Below are 22,040 nucleotides of genomic sequence, written 5' to 3'. Positions count from 1 at the left end.
ATTAACGCTTTGTTCTATCCATGATTACAATTAATTATTCTCCACGCTTGCAACATAGACTGACGTGTATTACACTCTTTAATTCGAACAGAGACAACAATTGTCGGTACAATTTTCTTTCCACTACAACTGTATCTCATGTGTCTTTCTTCCTTTCTGTCTAGCTAGGCTAGGCCTGAGAAAATCGGGCTTATGGAAAAAAAAGAAGCCTGTCTTGCATTTAATTCTCATCATATTTTTGTTTTCTGTCCGCATTGACGTGGGCAGTTCTACGGATGATACAATCAAATATCTTGAGACATTGATTCGAAGTCGCCGCGAAGCAGCTAAAAGGCGACGGGAAGAGGCTAAAGAAATGGATGAAGAAGCTGATGAATTGCAGGAAAGGGTTAAGGCAGTGGCGGATCCAGAAACGGTCTCCGCCCCGCTAACTAATATAAGACTTAAAATTTTACCCCGCCCAAGTGTTCAACCAATAGACTCAAACAATACGTAGAACATTGAAGGTAGAAAAGTACCAAATTACGAGTCTTCCATGACAAAAAAAAGAACCATACATGTCTTCATGAATTAACACCACTTCCACTTGTACCGACATCCTCAATTCTACATAAAAAATTTCAACATCTCAACCATTTATAAAGCAAGATAACATTATGTATTGAAATAGACTAATACAAGTAAACAACACGCACCTTGAGCCATCGTTTGGCAAATTCATCTTACGGTTTCTTAAGCCTTGAAAGCGCTTTAGAATTTTTTTCATCTTCAATCGATGCAAACAAATCCCGCTCAATATAGCATATCATGCTACTATCAGCCAATCATCATTCATTTTATTTCTTCGCTCGGTCTTGATAATATTCATAGCAGAGAAGGCTCTTTCAACTGTTGCTCAAATTGCGGGCATCTTGCCATTCGTCCTGTTCGTTTGGGCTCGTTTGACTGATAAGCCATGGCTGAAAGTACCGTTGGTTGATTTAGTGTGAGAGAAAAAAACTGTTCGTTGTCTGAAAAGGTACGGCTTATAAGCCAAATACGACCAAGCGAACATGCTGATTGTAGGGAGCTTAGCTTAGGGACAAGGGATGATCCTGCGAGCGGAACTAGGCCTCTCGGATGCGCGCCTCGTGCCGTCCGCCCGCTGAGCATGGCCAGATCTGTGGGCCGTGCCAGCCCACGGTCTGGTTACCTTAAATCACCTCAAAAATTTTCTCTCATCCAGCACTTAACAAATTTCACATTCACAATCAGAATTGACAAGTCTAACTCATTCAACAAACAATGACCAAATTCAACAAACCAAAAGCCATCAAATGAAACAAGAGGCAATTAAGATAAATGAGTTGTTTATGCAATGCTGCCTCATTAAAAAAAATTTTAGGTAAAACTCATACTTGTGATAAACCCTAGAAAAAAAGTGCAGCATAGCCCTTAATAAAGTCTTAAACATATTCAAAGGTCTCGTACATAGATTACAGTTTACAGATACAAACAGATAGATAACAGATCACTCTCTCCTCTCTCAACTTTCAAGTCTCACTGTCACACTAAGTACCAGCAACACTCCTAGATGTACCGGCAGCAGCAGCAGCCCCAGATTCATCTACATCGAGATACAGATTTTTGAAAAAGTCTTTCAACTCTTGGTTGTCAACAGCATGTTGTAACCTTCTTTCTCCTAACTCCAAATCCTTTATGCAACTCAACATCTCTATAATTTTAGGCAACAAACGTCGTCGCCGCTCTCCAATGATCCTTCCTGCCAAGCTGAAACATGATTCTGAAGAGACAGTAGAAACAGGAACAGACATAATATCTCTAGCCATGATAGATTGGATTATATAGGTTAGTTTGTGGTCACGCCACCAGAGAAGTAAATCAAAATTATCCTCATATGCAGTGACATTATCACTGTCCAGATAAACTAAGAGCTCACAAATAGCAGAACCAAATGAAGATGAAGTGGGGGCAGAGACAGGGGAAGGACCAACAACATCAGATCTAGGCCCTCTAAAGATTCTTCCCCATAGTGCTTGATTAGAGGAATTTAAGAAGTTAATGGCAAATCTAAAATCTTCTTAGTAATGTTTGAACCTCTTTAAACCAGATTTTACAATCAAATTAATAATATGACAAGCACAACGTTGATGCACAAGACTATACTTACGATTAGAAGGATCTACATGCTTAGTTGTAGGATCAGGACCCAAATAACCAGCAAATATAGGTGTCAAAATATTCATAGTCTTAGCATTAGAAGAAGCATTGTCTAGAGTTACCGAGAAAATCTTGTCAATCAGACCATACCCCTCAATCAGACAAACAATTCTTTCAGCAATATTTTCACCAGTATGTTTCACCTCAATCAACCTAAGACTAATAATATTTTTCTGTAACTCCCAATCAGCACTCACATAATGAGCAACAACATTAACGTAGTCCTCCTTAGCATTACCAGACCAAATATCTGAAGTCAACGAAACAGAGGAAGCAGCAGACAACACAAAATTCTTAAGCATATTTCTACGTTCAGTAAACAACTTACGGGGTTCCAGATGTAAAGATGCTAGAGAGAAAGAAAAGGTGAAATGACATTAATAGTTTTTAAAATAGATCAGGGTTCCTGATGCAAAATATCCAAATATGAGTGGGCCTCTCCTGGTGGACTTCTTTTTCGACCAAGGCCGAATCATTGCAGTTAGGCCGGCTTCATTGTGGACTGGACCAAGCCCATGCAAACCTTTTCCCTTTTTTTTTGTTTTTCTCTTCTTCTATAAAAACCGAGATCTTGCAAAATCCACCAAAAATCATAGAAGAAATAAAAAAATGCCAAACCAGTTTTGTTAGTTTCGTAAAAATGTGATCTATCCATAGATGTTATGAATCTTGTTAGGTTGTGCTTTGTCTATAGGTGTGTTAAATCATCCTTGTGTTAAATCATATCCTTGCATATGTTGCATGCATATAGGTTCGGCGATAACCGAGAACGTGCCAGAGGCAGACCTGGAATACACGGAGGATGTCCTCGTCCTCGGTGTTCCCGAAGCCTTCACTAACTTTTCGTTGTCCGGTCCCTGCCCAAGACAAGCCCGGTGCATAATCCCTACTTTTCAGTACTTATTATGTTTGTTTGCGCATTAAGTTTTGAGGAAAAAGATTTACATCATCTGACGTAGTTTTGATAAGAAACAAAACTTATTTTTTTAATTAAAATATGGATTAGTCAATGACATAATTAATTATTTCATGGACCGGAATCCTGGGCAGATTATTGTTTAATGAAATCTAAAAAAATGTATTTATGTAATTCCTGATGAGGGCTGCCATATGAAAAATCAAGAGAGATCTCCCGCCATAATCATTGGTGAAAAAACCAATCATAACACATCGACAAAAAAAGTTACGAAGGTTGATATGATACATCAAAAGCTATAAAGGTCTATATTGAGTCATTGAAACACATGAATAGTATGAAAAAGCTACAAAGTTATGATATATTTATATCTAAATAATTACGCCATCTGCAATAGAAGTTAGAATATACCAAGGTGTATTTTTATTCGATACAGGTTTAATAGGACATTGCTATTTATTGTCAGCATTAACTTATGTTATGGATGTGATGGTCATTAAAAAATAAATTATAAAAGCATAAAATATAAGTAGATATGTACCATTCACGTTAACATTTTGCATGAATATTTAGTAGTTTTTTTTCTCTCGTTGCAACGCACCGTTTCGTCCAACATAATCCGTGTTCTGTCCGTATTACCATCGCTCTATCCGTGTCTTGTTTTTTTCGTTTCAATCTCTGCTTTTTTTTCCTTCTCCGGCTGGTGCATGTTCCGTATTGTCCGTCGGGGTGTCTACCCCGCTCGTGCACGGTGGTGTCCGTGACTGCCTCTTCCGTGATTTTATTTTGTTTATTCTTTTCTAATAAAGAACTATGCTTTTCTCGTATAAAGATAAAGGTAAAAAATAAATACAGTATTACTTTTGAAACTCTGACCCTTAATAAAAAAATATTTATATTACTAAATTGTTAGTTTTAATTAGATATAAATTATTACTATAATATGAATCAGTCAATGGTCTAACCAATTAAATCGTAAACTAAAATCTTAAGCAAAGTTTCATTCAATCTAATCAAAATAAATGTTTCTCCAAGCGATCTGCATACCAGTGCAAATCTTTAAGTTATTTGCATATACGAGTGCAACTCTTGATAAGCGCGTGACACGATGACGACCAACCCATGCTGACTTTAATAAGATATTAAAACTACATATTTGTTTATGGATTCTCATAATAAGTCACTGAACTTGGATATCAAACTCTACCAACATGGATAGTATAAAAACTAAAGTTAGAATACATTTGCGAGTAAATATTTTAGTACCCCCTGATGAAAGAAAAAAATCCTATCTAGGTAGTAATTTAATTCAATACAAAATTAATACAACATTGTCATATTATTGACAATATTAACTTATATTATATGGATACAATGATCATCATACACTAAAGTATAGCTTTTAAATTTTATAAAAAAAGAATACAAAAGTAAATATTTAACATTGCCATCCTGGTTTCCACTAACAAACCCGTTTGTTTGTAATTGTTGCAGCAACCACTCACAGCATCAAGTCACCTATACAAATTAAGTTGTCGCGGCCGCTGCAGCTATGCAGCAAGCTAAAGCGAATAAGTTGAACATTTTGTTTCTCCCGTTCCAATGCACGGGCATATTTGCTAGTCAATATTTATGCGTCTAAATAGCACTAAGAAATATATTTCATAACTAATCTAATGATATTCATTTGGTACAAAAAATGCTAGAGTACCATGGCTGCCAACATGTTATCCGTACTGAATGTGGAATATGGTTTTGCTTTCTTCTGTTGATAATTTCACATGAATGACTAGATAAAGCGTTGACTTTGACATGAATTCTTTGTGCCTTTATATATAATCGTGCTCTGGTTTAAGTGACAAATGAACAATAACAGCTGTTGTTTAATAAGCTATAGTCCAGTGGACTGAGCTACACATGGTTGTAGTTTAGTTAAATCGTTTTCCGAGACGATAAAACAATTCTGGACCAACTTTTGTCATGATTCAAGATCATTTCATAAGTACATAACCAGAAAAATGGATATGCAATCGTATAAGATACAAATGCTGTAGATTTTCCCCCTGTATAGATAGATGCTCAGAGCGAGTGGGAAAAAAATCGATCTCCTGTAGCAGTACCCAAAAAAGGGAAGAAAAGGCTAGTATCCACATCCGAGCTCAAGAGAACGTAAACATTGACTCAAGGGGCAGCTCTTCACAGTGGCACTTGAGCTCATTCTGAAATCTCTGTAGCACGAAGTGCTCTTCCTCTGTTATAAGGGTTGCCACGCCGCATTCCAACCTGGAGAATGGTTCTCTCCCGGTTCTTCCAGCACGGTGCAGATAGTCGGTCGCCGTCTTAGGAAGGTCGAAGTTGTATATGCGGCTGGTTTGAGGAAGGTCAAACCCTCTGCTTGCTATGTCTGTTGAAACCAGCAGGAATCCTCTCCCCTTCACTTCCTGCAGAGGTCACAAATATCATAGTCAATACAAAGAATGGAGATGCTGGGGGATTCTGACAAGGAACTCGGAGAGCACTTACAGAGAACGAGGCAGCTCGAGCATTGAAGTTCATATCTTCTTCCAGCAGCAGCACATCTAGGCTTCCCTTATATGCATTTCTCAAGAACTCAGCAACGACGGTGGTTGATGGAGGATTTCCAGCCTTCTTTGATCTCTCAGACTAAGAGCATAGGTTTAGAGTTACAAAACAGAATGCAGATGTGCGGGTGATACACCACTTCTTTTTGGTCTAGTCAAGAACTTAAGATTCATTCACCGTCAACATAACTGCTCAGAACTAGGTGATGAATAGATACTTCTTTGTTGGTGAACAAACCAGTTTTATTACTTATAAATGTCAAAGTATCCAAAGCTTTTAAAAAGGAAGTGACAGAAAATATGGGAACTGAAAATATGACGAAATTGTGCACTGGTAGATGCTGCCAGTACCTCAGACAATGCCACTAAGTAATCATGGGCCTGGATCTTGGTGTTTACATGATGAATGATAATTGGGGTATAGATTTTGCAAGAACTTTCCCAGGCATTAGTAGTAATTCAAAAAATAATAAATAAGCTTGCCAAAGTGCAGATACCAAATTGGCTCAACTCATCACATATGTGCATGGCATTACAGCATCACAGCGCACTGCATCATGCATTATTCTGTATAAGCAGATAGAGACGGCAAAATGCTTTATTGTGACTATATTGAATTTGCATCTGACATAATATTGCTGGCCCGTCATAAGATCACCTGGCCTATTGACAACTCTACTAAGGAAGCAACCCAGAAAATAGATGACAAAATCCCAAGATACTAGAGAAACTATATAAGCAACATGGTATGGTACAAAAAGAACATCATGTACACCAGTACCTGTTCAGCAACAAATATGAATCCAGACTTTGGTGCATCCCTCTCAAGCAAGGATAGTAAAACATGCAACCTTTCCTTCTTGGTGCAGATCTGCACATTGATTGTGTTGTCATAGTCACCAAGATTCAGACAGAGATCGAAAAGAAATCTTGGGAGAAAGGAGGTTGGTTGTGGACTTAGATGGCCAGGAGGCACTAATTATGGGAAAGAAGAAAAATCAGGTTGCCTCTATATGCATTGGATCAGTTGAGAATTAGAAGAAATGTGGCATGCCTAGAGGCAGCTGATGTTGAGTAAGTGTCATGCATCCCAAAATTAATTGTCAAGAAGAACATTAGTATAATTTACAACAATGAGCTTGTGAGTGAGCATGGTTGTGGGTAAGTGCCTATGGTTGAAAGAAAAGGGCGTACCCAGTGCAGAGAGCTCCCGCTCTATGTGGGGTCTAGGGAAGGGTGTTAGTGGCAAGCCTTACCCTCGCCTGTGCAATACGAGGAGACCGCGACTCGAACCCGGGACCTTCCGGTCACAGGCGGGTGGGAGAAAATTGGAACGTCCTTGTATGAGTGAGGTAAAAGAGAAACTAGATACAAGGTCATCAATCATTATACAGAGAATTTGATATGCTCACCACATATTTATGACACAGGTGCGAAGGCATGGGCTGTACAGGGTGGACATGAACATGAACCACATCACTCTATACCATGATAAAGGGAAAAAGACATTAGCCTTCTTTGAAGTACAAAAGCAAACAGCAATTGGTTCAGTAGAAGAAGTTAGTACAACCTTGGTCCATTTATGCTGTACACAGTCGTGCAGAAAGCGATTGTGCTGAGGGATCGATGCGCTTGCAAATATGGTTTGACGACTCGAAGCTGCTGAATAAGAGGTTAACATTTTGCGAAGAGCGCTGACTTGCTTTGATGACCCAAAAATAAAATCAACCTATGGAAACAACAAGGTTAGCCCACTTGGCAAGTATAATTACAGAGCATCAGTGGGCGGAGCAAACTCTGGCAGTAATTAGATTCAAGACTTTAGAAAGTGAAGCGATGAGCTCACCTCATCGATAACTAACACTCTCATGGATTGAAGGCTGAATGTGCGCCTCTCGACCATTTGGCACAAGCTTGCCACAGTAGCTACAATTATTGCGGGGGGTTCTGCCTGTAAATTTATCAACAATTCTATCACAAACACATGTGTCGGGGACCTAATACCAGGGTACCCAATGAAGTGGAACTAATAACCATCGAACGCTGACACTTCCGATCAGACAAGAACGCGATGACGCTTCTTGCCCGAACGACGGAAGATTGGTTCCGCCTCGCCCGACCCCCGAGGGCAAGACTCCGCCTCGCCCGACCCCCGAGGGCCAGACCCCGCCTCGCCCGACGTCCGAGGGCGGGCTCCGCCTCGCCCGATGGAGGGCTTAACATCGCCCCGCCCGGCGCCCGAGGACGGGCTCCGCCTCGCCCGACGTCCGAGGGTTGGCTCCGCCTCGCCCGACCCCCGAGGGCCGAACACCGCCTCGCCTGACAACTGCACCCTGCTCCTTCATGATGACAGGCACAGGGTGAGACAAGACGTTCGGGTCAACCGCGGTATCAGGGACCATGCCCTGCGCCGCTGCAGGAAAGTATCGTCACGGTGCGACGGGACGGGCACTTTAGACCCTTCCAGGCATGGCAGAATCCGAATAGTGTTGTAGGCGCCGGCTTTCACCCTACAGTATTGTAGGCGCCGCCTTCAGCCCTCGGACGCGGAACCTGACACAGACATACGACAACCACTACGGTCCAAAAAGGGACTCGCGTCCCCTACGGTGACGGACGTGCAGTCGCCGCACCGTCCGCTCCCCACAGAGCTGCAGATCAACACTCCTGTCTGACACGCCGCCCGCGAGGGCGGGACGGGACGTGACCACTTGCTGATCGAGTAAAGGCGTGGCGTCGTCAGCACACAGGCGCCCGGCGAACGTGCCAATCCGTGACACCACCCGGCCGTGTCAGCAAGGCTAACCCAGAGGAAAAAGAGGATCCAGCGCCTTCGGAGGGGTTCCTGGGCCTCTGGTTTTTTCTCCTTTCTCCGACATGTAACCCCTGCTCCTTGGTCTATAAAAGGGAGGGCAGGGCACCCCGCTAGAAGGGGGGGATCCACTCACAGAGAGCTTGATCGACACGATTCGACAGCACACATCACACACAGCCAAGCCGCCACCAGGCTATTGGCGTCCTTTCGACCCTTCCATCAGAGACCTGGGACCAGTCCCTCTCTCGACCGTTTGTGCACCTTGTGCTGGCGCTTGGAGTAGATGGCATCGGACCCCCCCAAAGATCATGATGCATTCCTTGGGATCGGGGAAGTCGTCCCCATCCTTGCCCGCCGCGCCTCCTTTCTTGGCCGCTGTCTCCTTGCCCTTTCCTTCTTTTGGCCTGCCGGCCTGTCGTAGAAAGCGATTGAGGAGTTCGCAGTCCTTGTAGAGGTGCTTGACGGGGTAGGCGTGGTTGGTGCACGGGCTCTCCATGAGCTTGTCGAAGTGGTCAAGCAGGCCCTGCTGGGGTTGCTTGCCCGCGCGATCAGCCGCGACGACCAACGCGGAGTTGGCCGGTTGGCGCCGATCGTAGACCTAAATTTGCTTATAATTACCCAAGTACTCCTATAACAATAAATAATTTATGTAACCCAATTTTCATCTCATTAATGAGAAAATTAAATATCCTCTCAAATATACATCTAAAAGATAATCAATATCTTCTATTAAAAATTGTTTAAATAACCATAGAGCATGTAGATATTTATACATTGCCCACTTCTATCAATATTAATATATTAAGATTTGATTAATGTAAGCATACACATTGTGTCAGCATGCATGAGTGGTAAATATATATGTTATGTTTTTTTCCTTAACAACTCATATACTAAGGATGCTAACAATTTTTTAAAACCATATTAGTAACCATGACATAATTTAAAAAGGTTATTACTTTATCTATATTTATATATTTTAACTAAATGTTTAACACGTCTATATTGATGGTATAACCATAATTGCACGTATAATTCCTCGATAGGAAAATTCAATCTCTACTGATGGCTATGTTTTTTTGGCCCTTTAACATTACTCTATAGCAATTCGACCATTATAAGGCAAGATTTAAAATTCTCTTGAGGTTAGCACTGCTACCCCCTTCCGAGATCCCATTTCGAGGTCTGTCACTTATCTTAGGTGACATGGTGCAATTTTCGAATGATTGTATATGCTATTGCAGTACTTAGGAATCTACTATATGGCCTAAAATCCTTATTTGAGAGTTAGTAAAAGATACAATAAGCACAACAGTTTTAACTTGATTAAAATATCTATAGCTGTCATTAAAATAAAAATCAAAATCAAAATTCTCACCATAGTTAATGGCAAGGTTTCAAACTACTTGCATATTAAAGATATACAAGGTGCATGCAAAGTAAAAATATGAATACGCATGAAAAATATATAAGTCGGTCCCTTGCAAAAAAAGTAATTAATAAGTTTATGATCATTAAATATAGACTACAAAGTATCTACTATTTCTATTTTGTAGAAAATAAAAAAAACATACAATTTAATATAAGTAATTTTTAATTAATCAAATATATTAATAGTATAACTTTAAAATTCTAGCCCGTGCGAGAGTACGGGTTGATGGACTGAAATCGGACCAAGATCATAGTTGAGAGACCAAATATAGACTTCTATTTTAAAATGCCAGTAAAAAAGTGTACGAGGGCTAAAATGTAAAAGAACAATTAAGTTAAGCAAAAGCATTGCAACATTATTTGTAAAATATAGATGCCATGGGATAAATACAGTACATATGTATTCAGCCTAAAAAAATACAGTACATATGTGGGATAACTTACTGATCCTGCTTGGCACATCCTTGCAGTGTCTGCATGAAAAGAAAGCGACTATAGTTCAGCTTGCATTATTTGGCTCATACAAACACCTTCTAGACTGCTATACGCAGGATTGTCTAGCTAACCTGCATAGGCACCGTAACAGATCTCATATACTCCTATCAGATTTTTTTTGCGGTCCTTCAAGAGATACTACTAATTATTGTTAGCAATCCTGCTGAACACGTTAGCCTAACCCTGCCGTAGGCAAGGGTTAGTTGCGCCGCCACCGTTATCTGGCCGTCAGCTCTAGGCACGCATAGCCCGCTCCTATAATCCAGGGATTCTGTTTCCATAAGTCCCTGGTAGATTATACATCTAGAGAAGGCTATCTATTTATATGTACCTTGTGTTCATCTATTAACAGGACAACTATTCATGCGTGCATTGCTACTCCATCAATTACAACTTGAGAAATACACACGAAAAAATGTTGTACCTTCTACAGAGCAAGTTGTAATTTTACTCTTGATACCTTTTTAACAACCATACAAAAAAAAATCTCTACTTCTATGCATACACGGCACAATTGTAGCAGCTACCTACACAATATTATGTGTCGAGCATGGGGAGAAGGTTTGGCCATGTCCAAATGAGATCTTGAGAGGCACCAATGCATTGGAGTTCTAAGTCAAGATATAATGTGAGGAGAGGCAGAGAAAGACCGAAATTGACATGGGGGAGGCAATAAGAAGAGATTTGAAAGAATGTGATAACGAGATCAGTGTCTGAATAGGAGTGCTTGAAAAAAGGCTATCGACGTGCCTGAACTCTAGCCTGCCCCAACTTGCTTGGGACTGACAGGCTGTTATGACCGGCATTCCCTACAGCCGTCGCAGTCCAGCTAGGGGCTAGGAGGGGAGCCGGCCATCAAAGGGCTATGGCCCATATAATTGTCGCAATTATAGTATTTCTAGAGGGTTATTTTATAATTATTGCTATTAGAGAGACATATAAATATCTGTAAGACTCTATTTGGGAAATTAAGCAGAAACATATTATTGTTTCCGGCTTCCTCAGGGAGCCGGGAGAAACCCTAGCCGCCTATACTGTTCACGCGTGAACAGTGCCGCCGTTACTGTAGCTGCGCGAGGGTTAGGGCTGCAGCCGCCGCCGCCCATCCTCCACCACGGCGTCCAGCCGCCAGCAACGAGGTCCCCAGCCTGCTCCACCTCCCTCTCACCCCTACGGACTCCGTGATCTACGCGGTAGGATCCGTAATCCTATCACAGGCTTGGTTGTTGTTGCTGTTGTCGTCGAGCGTGGGGGGAAGGTCGACGGGAAATTAATTACCTGCCTGAGAACCATAACCCTTTCCTGCAATTCATCAGCTTCTTCATCCATTTCTTTAGCCTCTTCCCGTCGCCTTTTAGCTGCTTCGCGGCGACTTCGAATCAATGTCTCAAGATATTTGATTGTATCATCCGTAGAACTGCCCACGTCAATGTGGACAGAAAACAAAAATATGAAGAGAATTAAATGCAAGACAGGCTTCTTTTTTTCCATAAGCCCGATTTTCTCAGGCCTAGCCTAGCTAGACAGAAAGGAAGAAAGACACATGAGATACAGTTGTAGTGGAAGGAAAATTGTACCGATGAATGCTACGAAGATCCTGTACCGACAATTGTTGTCTCTGTTCGAATTAAAGAGCGTAATACACGTCAGTCTATGTTGCAAGCGTGGAGAATAATTAATTGTAATCATGGATAGAACAAAGCGTTAATTTCTCCTCGTCGCGGAAGTAAAAAGGAAGGTACAAATTTTTGTCAGTTGCATGCATGCAGTTTTTGGAACTCAGTTAATCAATTAATCCTGACATATTCCACAAATTTAATTCCCAGTTACATAACTCTCACCATTGAACCCCGCGGGGGTGGAGGCATCTTGACATGGTCGTCCTGAGACCTGCACGTATACATGGGAATTCGTTAGTGATAACATAGCTATACCATGCATGATCAATTAGATTCGTGTTTTCTTTCATTCCATTCATGACGGTTGCCCTTTTCTAAAAACTGCCGCTTGCCCTGCCGGCCGCTTCCCCATCCAACAACGGCCAACACACCGTGTATTCACCACCAGAGAGGGGGAAATACTTCCCTCCCACATAAATCAACCTTTCTTTTTTCAGAGGAGTCCAACCATCTTTTTTGGGTTGGAAAGTCAGCATCAAGTTGGAGTTAACCTTTATCCCATAGAGTGAAAGACAAATACAAACCTCATAGAGATAATTGGTTCAAAAGTCTAAAATAGAACGCTTCTTTTTGCACATTCTACTTTCACAAAATTTTATAAAAATTCGCAGTAGGAGCCCTCTCCTACTGTTTACCCTAAAAAAAACTTCCCTTGACCCCAGCCTTTGTGCCTCCGCTCCTCTCCGGCCGGTCAGAGATCAGAGATTCACTCCCACACGGCCACACCCATATGCACTTCTTCCGATAAACTATATATGAGCTGAAAAAATAGAAGCAAGATAAACTGAGAGTGTTCGATTTGGGAACTAAGAGATTGACACTCACCCTTCAGCTGCGGTCACTGCCAACGCCAATAAAACTAATAACGCCAAATCTGCCGCGCTTTCTGCAGTAAGGACGCCGATGAGCTTCATTCCGTTCTGAACCCTCCTTGCGGACTCCTGCTGGGGACTGGAGGCAGAGCCCTGCTAGTCTCATACACCACGACACTGCCAACTCTTCACTACATTTTTCGCTTCCTTTGGTTTTCTCAAAGCACGCCATGGCTTCGTCGGGTTGGTCGCGAGCTCGAAGCCTTCGATAATCCACCCAAAACCGAGGGGGAAACAAATTAAAATCCGAAGAAAAAACTGAAGATGGTAGAGAGGAGTCGGGCTCCCCGTGGGCGCTCTCCATGCCGAGCCGCCGCCGGGGGTGGCCGAGCTCACGGGCGCACCTGGTCGCGGCGGAGAAGCTAGCGCGACGGCGGCCGAGCGCGCAGGGGGTGGCGTGGGCGTCTCCCGGATTCTTCTTTGGGGTGTTAGTGTTAGCAGTATAGGCAGGGGAACAGAGGAATCGGAGTGGGGGGACGGAAGAACGGCAGAGGCAAAGCAGCTACAGAGGCTTCGGCGGGGCACTGCTAGGCGCTGAGCCTGACTGCATCGGTGACCAACGAAGCCCACACCGATGCGGCCATCTGGAGCTCGAACGCAAGAACAGAACGAACACGAGCGCACGAACAGAGAAGGGGCGAGCACAAAAATCGACGAAACCGGTCGAAATCAAAACGAATCGCTCCCAAACATTGCACAGACCATCACAAGGGAGTTGGTGAGCATACTCTAAGAGATCATCGCCCAATGTCAGCTTAAACTCTAGGAAATGCAAGATTTGGGGCAAGAACGGGGGTTTTCACCCTAAACCGAAAATTGGATCGATCTACGAGCTCGTACCAAATTAGTTGAATCACTTGGGGGATTTGATCAGCACATATCCTTGCTCGAATCGACTCAAAAAGAACGAACAAAAACGCCCTTAAATCGACCAATTGAAGGAAGAATAGGAGAGGAGAAAAGCACACAGAAAACACAAGAACGCAGAGCCGCGAAAATAAAATCACAAATCTCTTGAATCCTGGCGCGGACATCGGGGTCGCGGCCGATGGGAGCGCGGCTCGCCGGGGTGCAGACCGCCGGAGGCGCGGCCACAGTGGCACAGCCCACCGGGGCCAGCGAGGGCCGCCACCGAGGCCAGCCGGAGCCGCGAGGACCGCCGCCGGGGCCGGCAGGGGCGGCGAGGTCCGACGAGACGCCTCGGCCGCCAGGGCGCTGCCCGCCGGGGGGCGCGGTCGCTAGGGGCGTGGCTGCCAGGGACACGAGATAGGGCGCGTTCGCCGGGGTAGAGACGGGGTGCGGCCGCCGGAGCTCGTGCCCACCGGGCGCAGCCCGCCGGAGGCGCGGCCGCCGGGGCGCGCTGCCAGCCGGGGACAGCGGTCGAGACGGAGAGAGAACGGGGGAGAGGAGAAATTACCGTGACCGTGAGAAGCAGAGCGTAAGGTAAAAGGAGACGGTGGTAAAATGGTCACGCCCGGTAAAAAAAGACGAGGCTGAAATATACGTCTTCAGCTGGACCTAGGTCATGTCCATTCGTATTATATACGTTCAGCTGGGTTTAGGTCGTGTCCATTCATATTCTATGGTATATTTGTGGGAAACGAAGAATTATAATGACATGTTTTAAAATATTCAAATAGTAATGATATTTCTCCAAACATTGAAAATTATAATGACATGAATCTAAATAACCCATTTAAATAGACCCATGACAGTTTTGGTTCAACCTAAGAAAAACTTCATAAAGCGACATGATAATAGTACCATATTGGTTTTTCTATGGGATAAGACCATCCCTACCCCTTATAAAATAAATGATACATGGCCGATTGAATTTCAATCTATCCAATCGTCGAAACACAACAAATCAATCTGCTCTCTCTCTTAAACGTCAACAAATACGTTACAAATCAAGGCTCATTTCTGTGGACGGAAATGACAAGGATTGTGCTTTCAATTTCACGGTGACAACAATTCTGATCACGATCTTCACACGACACAACACCATGGATGATCAGTTGATGCGCTGATCACGATCTTCACCTGCCTCCTGGCCATCATCTGCCGCTGCATTGTGTGCCGGGACGCCGTCAGCAGCAACCCCCATAGGTGCCTCGGCGTCCCTGGAAGGCACAGCCGCCGTCGGTGTTGCGCCGCCTTCGTTCCTCTCAACCCTGAATTGTCATAAGTCCATAACACGCACGCGTTTAATTAGATTAATTGCCGGCCGTTAATTTACACCGAGCCACATCGAGTTATTACTGGTACTGAACAACATAGCACTAGCACGTAGGCAACGTAAGCAATCAGTATAGTTTCAGTATTCACCTGACAAGTAACGGAGCAGTAAGAGGTCCCGGCTGTGCGATGAGTTGGCAGGCGTTGAGGGAGATGATGAGGGCACAGTAGGAGTCGATCCTGTTGCGCAGGTCACGGAACTGCTGGGTCATGCTCCTGCCCGTCCGGACCAGGAACCAAACCGTGCCGTTCCTGTAAGAGTTGGCGAGGCCGTCTGCCTCGCGGAGCGCGCTGCTCACCAGAGCCTCGAGCCTCGGCTCCTTCTGCTGCACTAGGCTCCAGCAAGGGGTTGGCCACCCGATGATCTCCTTCAGCTTCCCCACGCGCAGCTCGAGCTCGAGGCATTCCTTCTTGTTCTGTGACAACAGCAGGTAGTTGTCGGCCATGGTGATGAGGAACTGGACCGGCCCGAGCAGCTGCAGAATGTTCGCCGCATTCCCGAGCACCTCCATTTTGGTGGTCGATCACCGATGACAGATCGATCCTGCAAATGTAGTAAACACTAGCAGTTAGCGATCGCCTATCGGGCCTCCTACTACTACTAAGGCAGGGTTCGGCTGGCGAGAAGCCGGCTTGTTCGGCTTGAACAGTGTTTTTCTTGCTCCTGCTCCTGCTCCTCCCCCTCCTCCTCCCGCCGCTGCTCATCCCGCGGGCGCGTGCCGCCGCGAACCCGGACCCGGCGCCCTGCCACCCGGACGACCTGCGCGCGCTGCTTGCCTTCGCCGGGAACCTCACGTCGGCGGCGGACGCCCTCCTCTGGCCCTCCTCCTCCTCCTCCGCCCCCGGGTGCTGCGCGTGGGACGGCGTTTCCTGCGACGCCGGCGGCCGCGTGTCCGCATTGCGCCTCCCGGCCCGAGGCCTCGCGGGCCCGCTCGCGGCGCGCCCGTTCCTCCGGGACCTCGACCTCAGCCAGAACGCGCTCACGGGCGCCGTCGCCGCGGCCCTCGCCGCCTTGCCAGGGACCATCCGCGCCGCTAACCTCTCCTCCAACCTCCTCCACGGCGCGCTTCAGGGCATCCCCCTCCTGGACCACCTCGACACCAGCAACAACTCCATCTCCGGCTCCCTCGCGCCCGACCTCTGCGCCAGCGCGCCTGTGCTCCGGGTACCCGACCTCTCCGCCAACCGCCTCGCCGGCGCGCTCCTGTCCTCGTCCTCAGCCTCCCCTCCGCCCTGCGCCGCCACGCTGCGGGAGCTCAGCCTCGCCAACAACGCCTTTCACCCACGCTGCGGGAGCTGACGTGAGGAGAATGAGAGAGAGAGGGGATACGGCAGAGGACGGGGGGATTAGGGAGGACGGGGGGATTAGGGAGGGTATCGGAGGATAAGGGGTATCGAAGGATTTTGTTGTTTTTAATTTTTTTTTATTCCAGTATAACTGACAGAGTTAAAAGTAAGACCGAGCCTGAGTAGTTATAAAGCAGGAGTAAAATTACAACGATGATAAAAACGAGAATAAAATTATAATTGAACATTAAAGTAGGAGCAAGAGCATAATATTCCTATATAATATTGCTACAGAGAGTGCATATAATATGTATATATTGCATATATAATATTGCTGCAGAGAGTGCATATAATATATATATATTGTACATATAAATTGCTGCATGCTCGGGAGGCTTCCGGAGGAAGATTTCAGTCAGGCTAGGCCGGGCCACCTACTACCGTACTACTACTAGCATAAAAAAATAACATAGGCAGAGAGATCGATCAAAGCGGATGCGGGTTTACCTGCGAATTAATTCAGGCGAGCACTCCGCTGCTTCGAGTGTGGAAACAGGAATAGCTTATTCCCGTGAATAGCTTGCTGCCGTATATATATATACGGCATAAGACATACAGGTAACATATTATATTCCCGTGTATGTACTACGTTGCCATAACATATTATATTCCCGTTATGTACTACGTTGCCGTATTAAAATAATATTAATCTAGGAATATTTTATTCCCGCAGGCCAGCGTGGGGAGGGCGAACCGGCACGGGGAGGAGGGCCACGGCTGAACCTCCATGGCGTCGAGCGGGTCGGCGCAGGAAGACGCACGAGCCAGGCGTGGAGCGGACGTGGTCGGACCTCCACGGCGTCGAGCGGCCGCGCACGGGGAGGCAGGCGTCCAGCGGCCGCAGCCGGAGCTCCATGGCATCGAGCAGCTGCGCGGGGAGGGTGGGCGTCGAGGCCGCGACCGGACCTCCACGGCGTCCAGCGGCCGCAGCCGGAGCTCCATGGCGTCGACCAGCTGCGCGGGGTCGGGGAGGGCGGGCGTCGAGGCCGCGATCGGACCTCCACGGCGTCCAGCGGCCGCAGCCGGAGCTCCATGGCGTCGAGCAGCCGTGCGGGGAGGGCGGGGCGTCGAGGCCGCGACCGGCCGGAGCTCCATGGCGCCGAGCAGCTACGCAGGGAGGGCGGGCGTCGAGGCCGCGACCGGACCTCCACGGCGTCCAGTGGCCGCAGCCTGGCGTCGAGCAGCTGCGCGGGGAGGGCGGGCGTCGAGGCCGCGACCGGACCTCCACGGCGTCCAGCGGCCGCAGCCGGAGCTCCATGGCGTCGAGCAGCCGTGCGGGGAGGACGGGCGTCGAGGCCGCGACCGGACCTCCACGACGTCGAGCGGCCGCAGCAGGAGCTCCATGGCGTCCAGTGGTCGAGGCCGCAGGGTCGTCCCCGTCTGTTGTTGGTCCGCCTGGTCACGATCTTCACACGACACAACACCATGGATGATCAGTTGATGCGCTGATCACGATCTTCACCTGCCTCCTGGCCATCATCTGCCGCTGCATTGTGTGCCGGGACGCCGTCAGCAGCAACCCCCATAGGTGCCTGGGCGTCCCTGGAAGGCACAGCCGCCGTCGGTGTTGCGCCGCCGTCGGTCCACTCAACCCTGGAAGGCACAGCAGCAAAAAGAAGCGTTCTATTTTAGACTGTTGAACCAATTATCTCTACGAGGTTTGTATTTGTCTTTCACTCTATGGGATAAAGGTTAACTCCAACTTGATGCTGACTTTCCAGCCCAAAAAAGATGGTTGGACTCCTGAAAATCAAGCGATTTCATGTAATCCATATGCTCCAGGCTGCAATTAAGCACAATAATTTCCATAAAGAAAGATTGATTTTTTTAAAAAAAAAGAACAAGAAAGGTTGATTTATGTGGGAGGGAAGTATTTCCCCCTCTCTAGTGGTGAATACACGGTGTGTTGGCCGTTGTGGGATGGGGAAGCGGCCGGCAGGGCAACCGGCAGTTTTTAGAAAAGGGCAACCGTCATGAGTGGAATGAAAGAAAACACGAATCTAATTGATCATGCATTGTATAGCTATGTTATCACTAACGAATTCCCATGTATACGTGCGGTCTCAGGACGACCATGTCAAGATGCCTCCACCCCCGCGGGGTTCAATGGTGAGAGTTATGTAACTGGGAATTAAATTTGTGGAATATGTCAGGATTAATTGATTAACTGAGTTCCAAAAACTGCATGCATGCAACTGACAAAAAATTGTACCTTCCTTTTTACTTCCGCGACGAGGAGAAATTAACGCTTTGTTCTATCCATGATTACAATTAATTATTCTCCACGCTTGCAACATAGACTGACGTGTATTACACTCTTTAATTCGAACAGAGACAACAATTGTCGGTACAATTTTCTTTCCACTACAACTGTATCTCATGTGTCTTTCTTCCTTTCTGTCTAGCTAGGCTAGGCCTGAGAAAATCGGGCTTATGGAAAAAAAAGAAGCCTGTCTTGCATTTAATTCTCATCATATTTTTGTTTTCTGTCCGCATTGACGTGGGCAGTTCTACGGATGATACAATCAAATATCTTGAGACATTGATTCGAAGTCGCCGCGAAGCAGCTAAAAGGCGACGGGAAGAGGCTAAAGAAATGGATGAAGAAGCTGATGAATTGCAGGAAAGGGTTAAGGCAGTGGCGGATCCAGAAACGGACTCCGCCCCGCTAACTAATATAAGACTTAAAATTTTACCCCGTCCAAGTGTTCAACCAATAGACTCAAACAATACGTAGAACATTGAAGGTAGAAAAGTACCAAATTACGAGTCTTCCATGACAAAAAAAAAGAACCATACATGTCTTCATGAATTAACACCACTTCCACTTGTACCGACATCCTCAATTCTACATAAAAAATTTCAACATCTCAACCATTTATAAAGCAAGATAACATTATGTATTGAAATAGACTAATACAAGTAAACAACACGCACCTTGAGCCCTCGTTTGGCAAATTCATCTTACGGTTTCTTAAGCCTTGAAAGCGCTTAAGAATTTTTTCATCTTCAATCGATGCAAACAAATCTCGCTCAATATAGCATATCATTCTACTATTCAGCCAATCATCATTCATTTTATTTCTTCGCTCGGTCTTGATAATATTCATAGCAGAGAAGACTCTTTCAACTGTTGCTCAAATTGCGGGCATCTTGCCATTCGCCCTGTTCGTTTGGGCTCGTTTGACTGATAAGCCATGGCTAAAAGTACCGTTGGTTGATTTAGTGTGAGGGAAAAAAACTGTTCGTTGTCTGAAAAGGTACGGCTTATAAGCCAAATACGACCAAGCGAACATGCCGATTGTAGGGAGCTTAGCTTAGGGACAAGGGATGATCCTGCGAACGGAACCAGGCCTCTCGGATGCGCGCCTCGTGTCGTCCGCCCGCTGAGCATGGCCAGATCTGTGGGTGAAAGCTCTAGTTTGGTTTTGGTGAATTGATGAAACCCTAAGTGCTAACCTAGGTTATCAAGTGTTCATGACATAGGTAGCACACTTCAAGTAGAGAAGCAAATGAAGATCATAACATGACAATGGTGATAGCATGGAGATGATCAAGGGCTTAAACTTGAAGAGAAGAAAGAGAAAAACAAAAAGCTCAAGGCAAAGGTATAACTTGTAGGAGCTATTTTGTTTTAGTGATCAAGACACTTAGAGAGTGTGATCACATTTAGGTTTGATAGCCGTACTATTAAGAGGGGTGAAACTCGTATCGGAATGCGGTTATCAAAGTGCCACTAGATGCTCTAACTCATTGCATATGCATTTAGGATCTGGTGGAGTGCTAACACCCTTGAAAATATTTGTGAAAATATGCTAACACATGTGCACAAGGTGTTTGTAGGGTTGAGATGGGTTTGGGTCCCTCTCTCCCTCCCGCCGAGCTTGCGAGGCGGGATTCGGCGCTTTCGGGAAAATGAAATGTCTATTTTCTATTGCGCCGGATGCAAAATTCTTGGTGATTGGCACACTTGAGCAAGGGTGAAGAAGTATGAGTTGAAATGGAGTTGATCGAAATGATGCTGGCGTCGGTCTACTGACCGGACGCTGGGTCACTCAGCGACCGGACGCTGAAAGGCTGCGTCCGGTCGAGCTGTCAGACGGCACGGTGGCTAGGGTTGAGCACCGGACGCTGGCTGCGTCCGGTCAAGGTGGACCGGACGCGTCCGGTCGAAAAAACATGCCTCGGGGAGCTTACTGGAAACGACCGGACGCTGGGGCTTCTGCGTCCGGTCAGTTTTATCGGACGTGTCCGGTCATGCTCGGGAGCTTACTGTAAACGACCGGACGCAGGGGCTTCAGCGTCCGGTCAGTTCGAAGGAGCAGCGTCCGGTCGAGGCTGATGACCGTTGAGTCTGGACACGTGGCTGACATCGAGCGACCGGACGCTGAGAGCCAGCGTCCGGTCAGTCTGACCGGAGCGTCCGGTCAAGAACGCGTTTTGCCCAGTGAAGGGGTATAACGGCTCTATTTGATTGGGGCTCTATATATAGCCCCATGGCCGGCTCAAGCACTAACTCTTGGCCATTTCTATTGACATAGCATACTTGTGAGCTTAGCCAAAGCCCTCCCACTCATCTACATCATTGATTCATCATCATAGTGAGATTGGGAGTGATCCAAGTGCATTGCTTGAGTGATTGCATCTAGAGGCACTTGGTGATTGTGTTTCGCTGCGGATTTCTCTTGTTACTCTTGGTGGTTGCCGCCACCTAGACGGCTTGGAGCAGCAAGGATCGTTGAGTGGAGGAGGTGATTGTCTCCGACTCCGATCGTGGTGATTGTGAGGGGTTCTTGACCTTTCCCCGGCGGAGCGCCAAAAGGTACTCTAGTAAATTGCTTGTGGCTTGTGTGATCCTCATCTTGTGTTGGTTGTGCGGCACCCTATTGAGGGTTTGGCGAGTGATGCCAATCAGCGCGTGAACCTCCAAGTGAGTGAATCGCCACAACGAGGACTAGCTTGCCGGCAAGCAAGTGAACCTCGGTAAAAATCATTGTGTTCATCCTTTGATTCCGAGGTGATTGGTCTCCATTGTTATTCATTTTTGTGATTGATTGATACTTCATCTACACGGCGGTATAACTATCCTAATCACTCTCTTTACTTTACCACAAACTAGTTGACAAGCTCTTTAGTGTAGCTAGTTGTGAGAGCTTGCTTGCTTGGTTGGTGTGGCTCTTTAGTTAGTCTTTGAGAGCACACTAACATAGAATAGTGTCTTTGCTATTGTGTGAATAGACACTATCTAAACTAGAATTGTGGTAGGTGGCTTGCATTTTAAGTAGGCTAGCGCAACACTCGCTTCGCCTCATAATTGTCTAACCACTTTGTTAAGTGTTGTTGTAGAAATTTTATTAGGCTATTCACCCCCCCTCTAGCCATTAGGACCTTTCAGTGGGCCGTGCCAGCCCACGGTCTGGTTACCTTAAATCACCTCAAAAATTT

The 22,040-nt window shown here is 46.0% G+C and overlaps 3 protein-coding genes across 3 annotated transcripts; 1 reads left to right on the top strand and 2 right to left on the bottom strand.

Annotated features, from left to right (window-relative positions):
* Positions 1 to 5,097: 5,097 nt before the first annotated feature.
* Positions 5,098 to 12,334, bottom strand: LOC136541439 (DEAD-box ATP-dependent RNA helicase 58, chloroplastic-like). Its single transcript, XM_066533320.1, has 8 exons — positions 12,301 to 12,334; positions 10,409 to 10,437; positions 7,565 to 7,669; positions 7,289 to 7,447; positions 7,131 to 7,199; positions 6,500 to 6,589; positions 5,660 to 5,800; positions 5,098 to 5,577 (listed from the first exon to the last, which is right to left on the bottom strand). Exons 2-8 carry the CDS (start codon positions 10,424 to 10,426, stop codon positions 5,296 to 5,298), a joined length of 864 nt encoding a protein of 287 aa, XP_066389417.1. The 5' UTR covers positions 10,427 to 10,437; positions 12,301 to 12,334; the 3' UTR covers positions 5,098 to 5,295.
* A 2,431-nt stretch (positions 12,335 to 14,765) lies between these two features.
* LOC136545176 (uncharacterized) lies at positions 14,766 to 16,048 on the bottom strand. The gene is made up of 2 exons (XM_066537216.1): positions 15,339 to 16,048; positions 14,766 to 15,184 (listed from the first exon to the last, which is right to left on the bottom strand). Exons 1-2 carry the CDS (start codon positions 15,758 to 15,760, stop codon positions 15,025 to 15,027), a joined length of 582 nt encoding a protein of 193 aa, XP_066393313.1. The 5' UTR covers positions 15,761 to 16,048; the 3' UTR covers positions 14,766 to 15,024.
* Positions 15,779 to 16,588, top strand: LOC136543304 (phytosulfokine receptor 2-like). Its single transcript, XM_066535786.1, has 2 exons — positions 15,779 to 15,800; positions 15,899 to 16,588. The coding sequence occupies exons 1-2, from the start codon at positions 15,779 to 15,781 to the stop codon at positions 16,546 to 16,548; spliced, it is 672 nt and encodes a 223-aa protein (XP_066391883.1). The 3' UTR covers positions 16,549 to 16,588.
* Positions 16,589 to 22,040: the final 5,452 nt, after the last annotated feature.

Source organism: Miscanthus floridulus, chromosome 3, assembly GCF_019320115.1.
Source record: "Miscanthus floridulus cultivar M001 chromosome 3, ASM1932011v1, whole genome shotgun sequence".
Taxonomy (NCBI): Eukaryota; Viridiplantae; Streptophyta; class Magnoliopsida; order Poales; family Poaceae; genus Miscanthus; species Miscanthus floridulus.
Note: the sequence above shows the minus strand (reverse complement) of the source record. Positions and strands in the feature narration are given on the sequence as shown.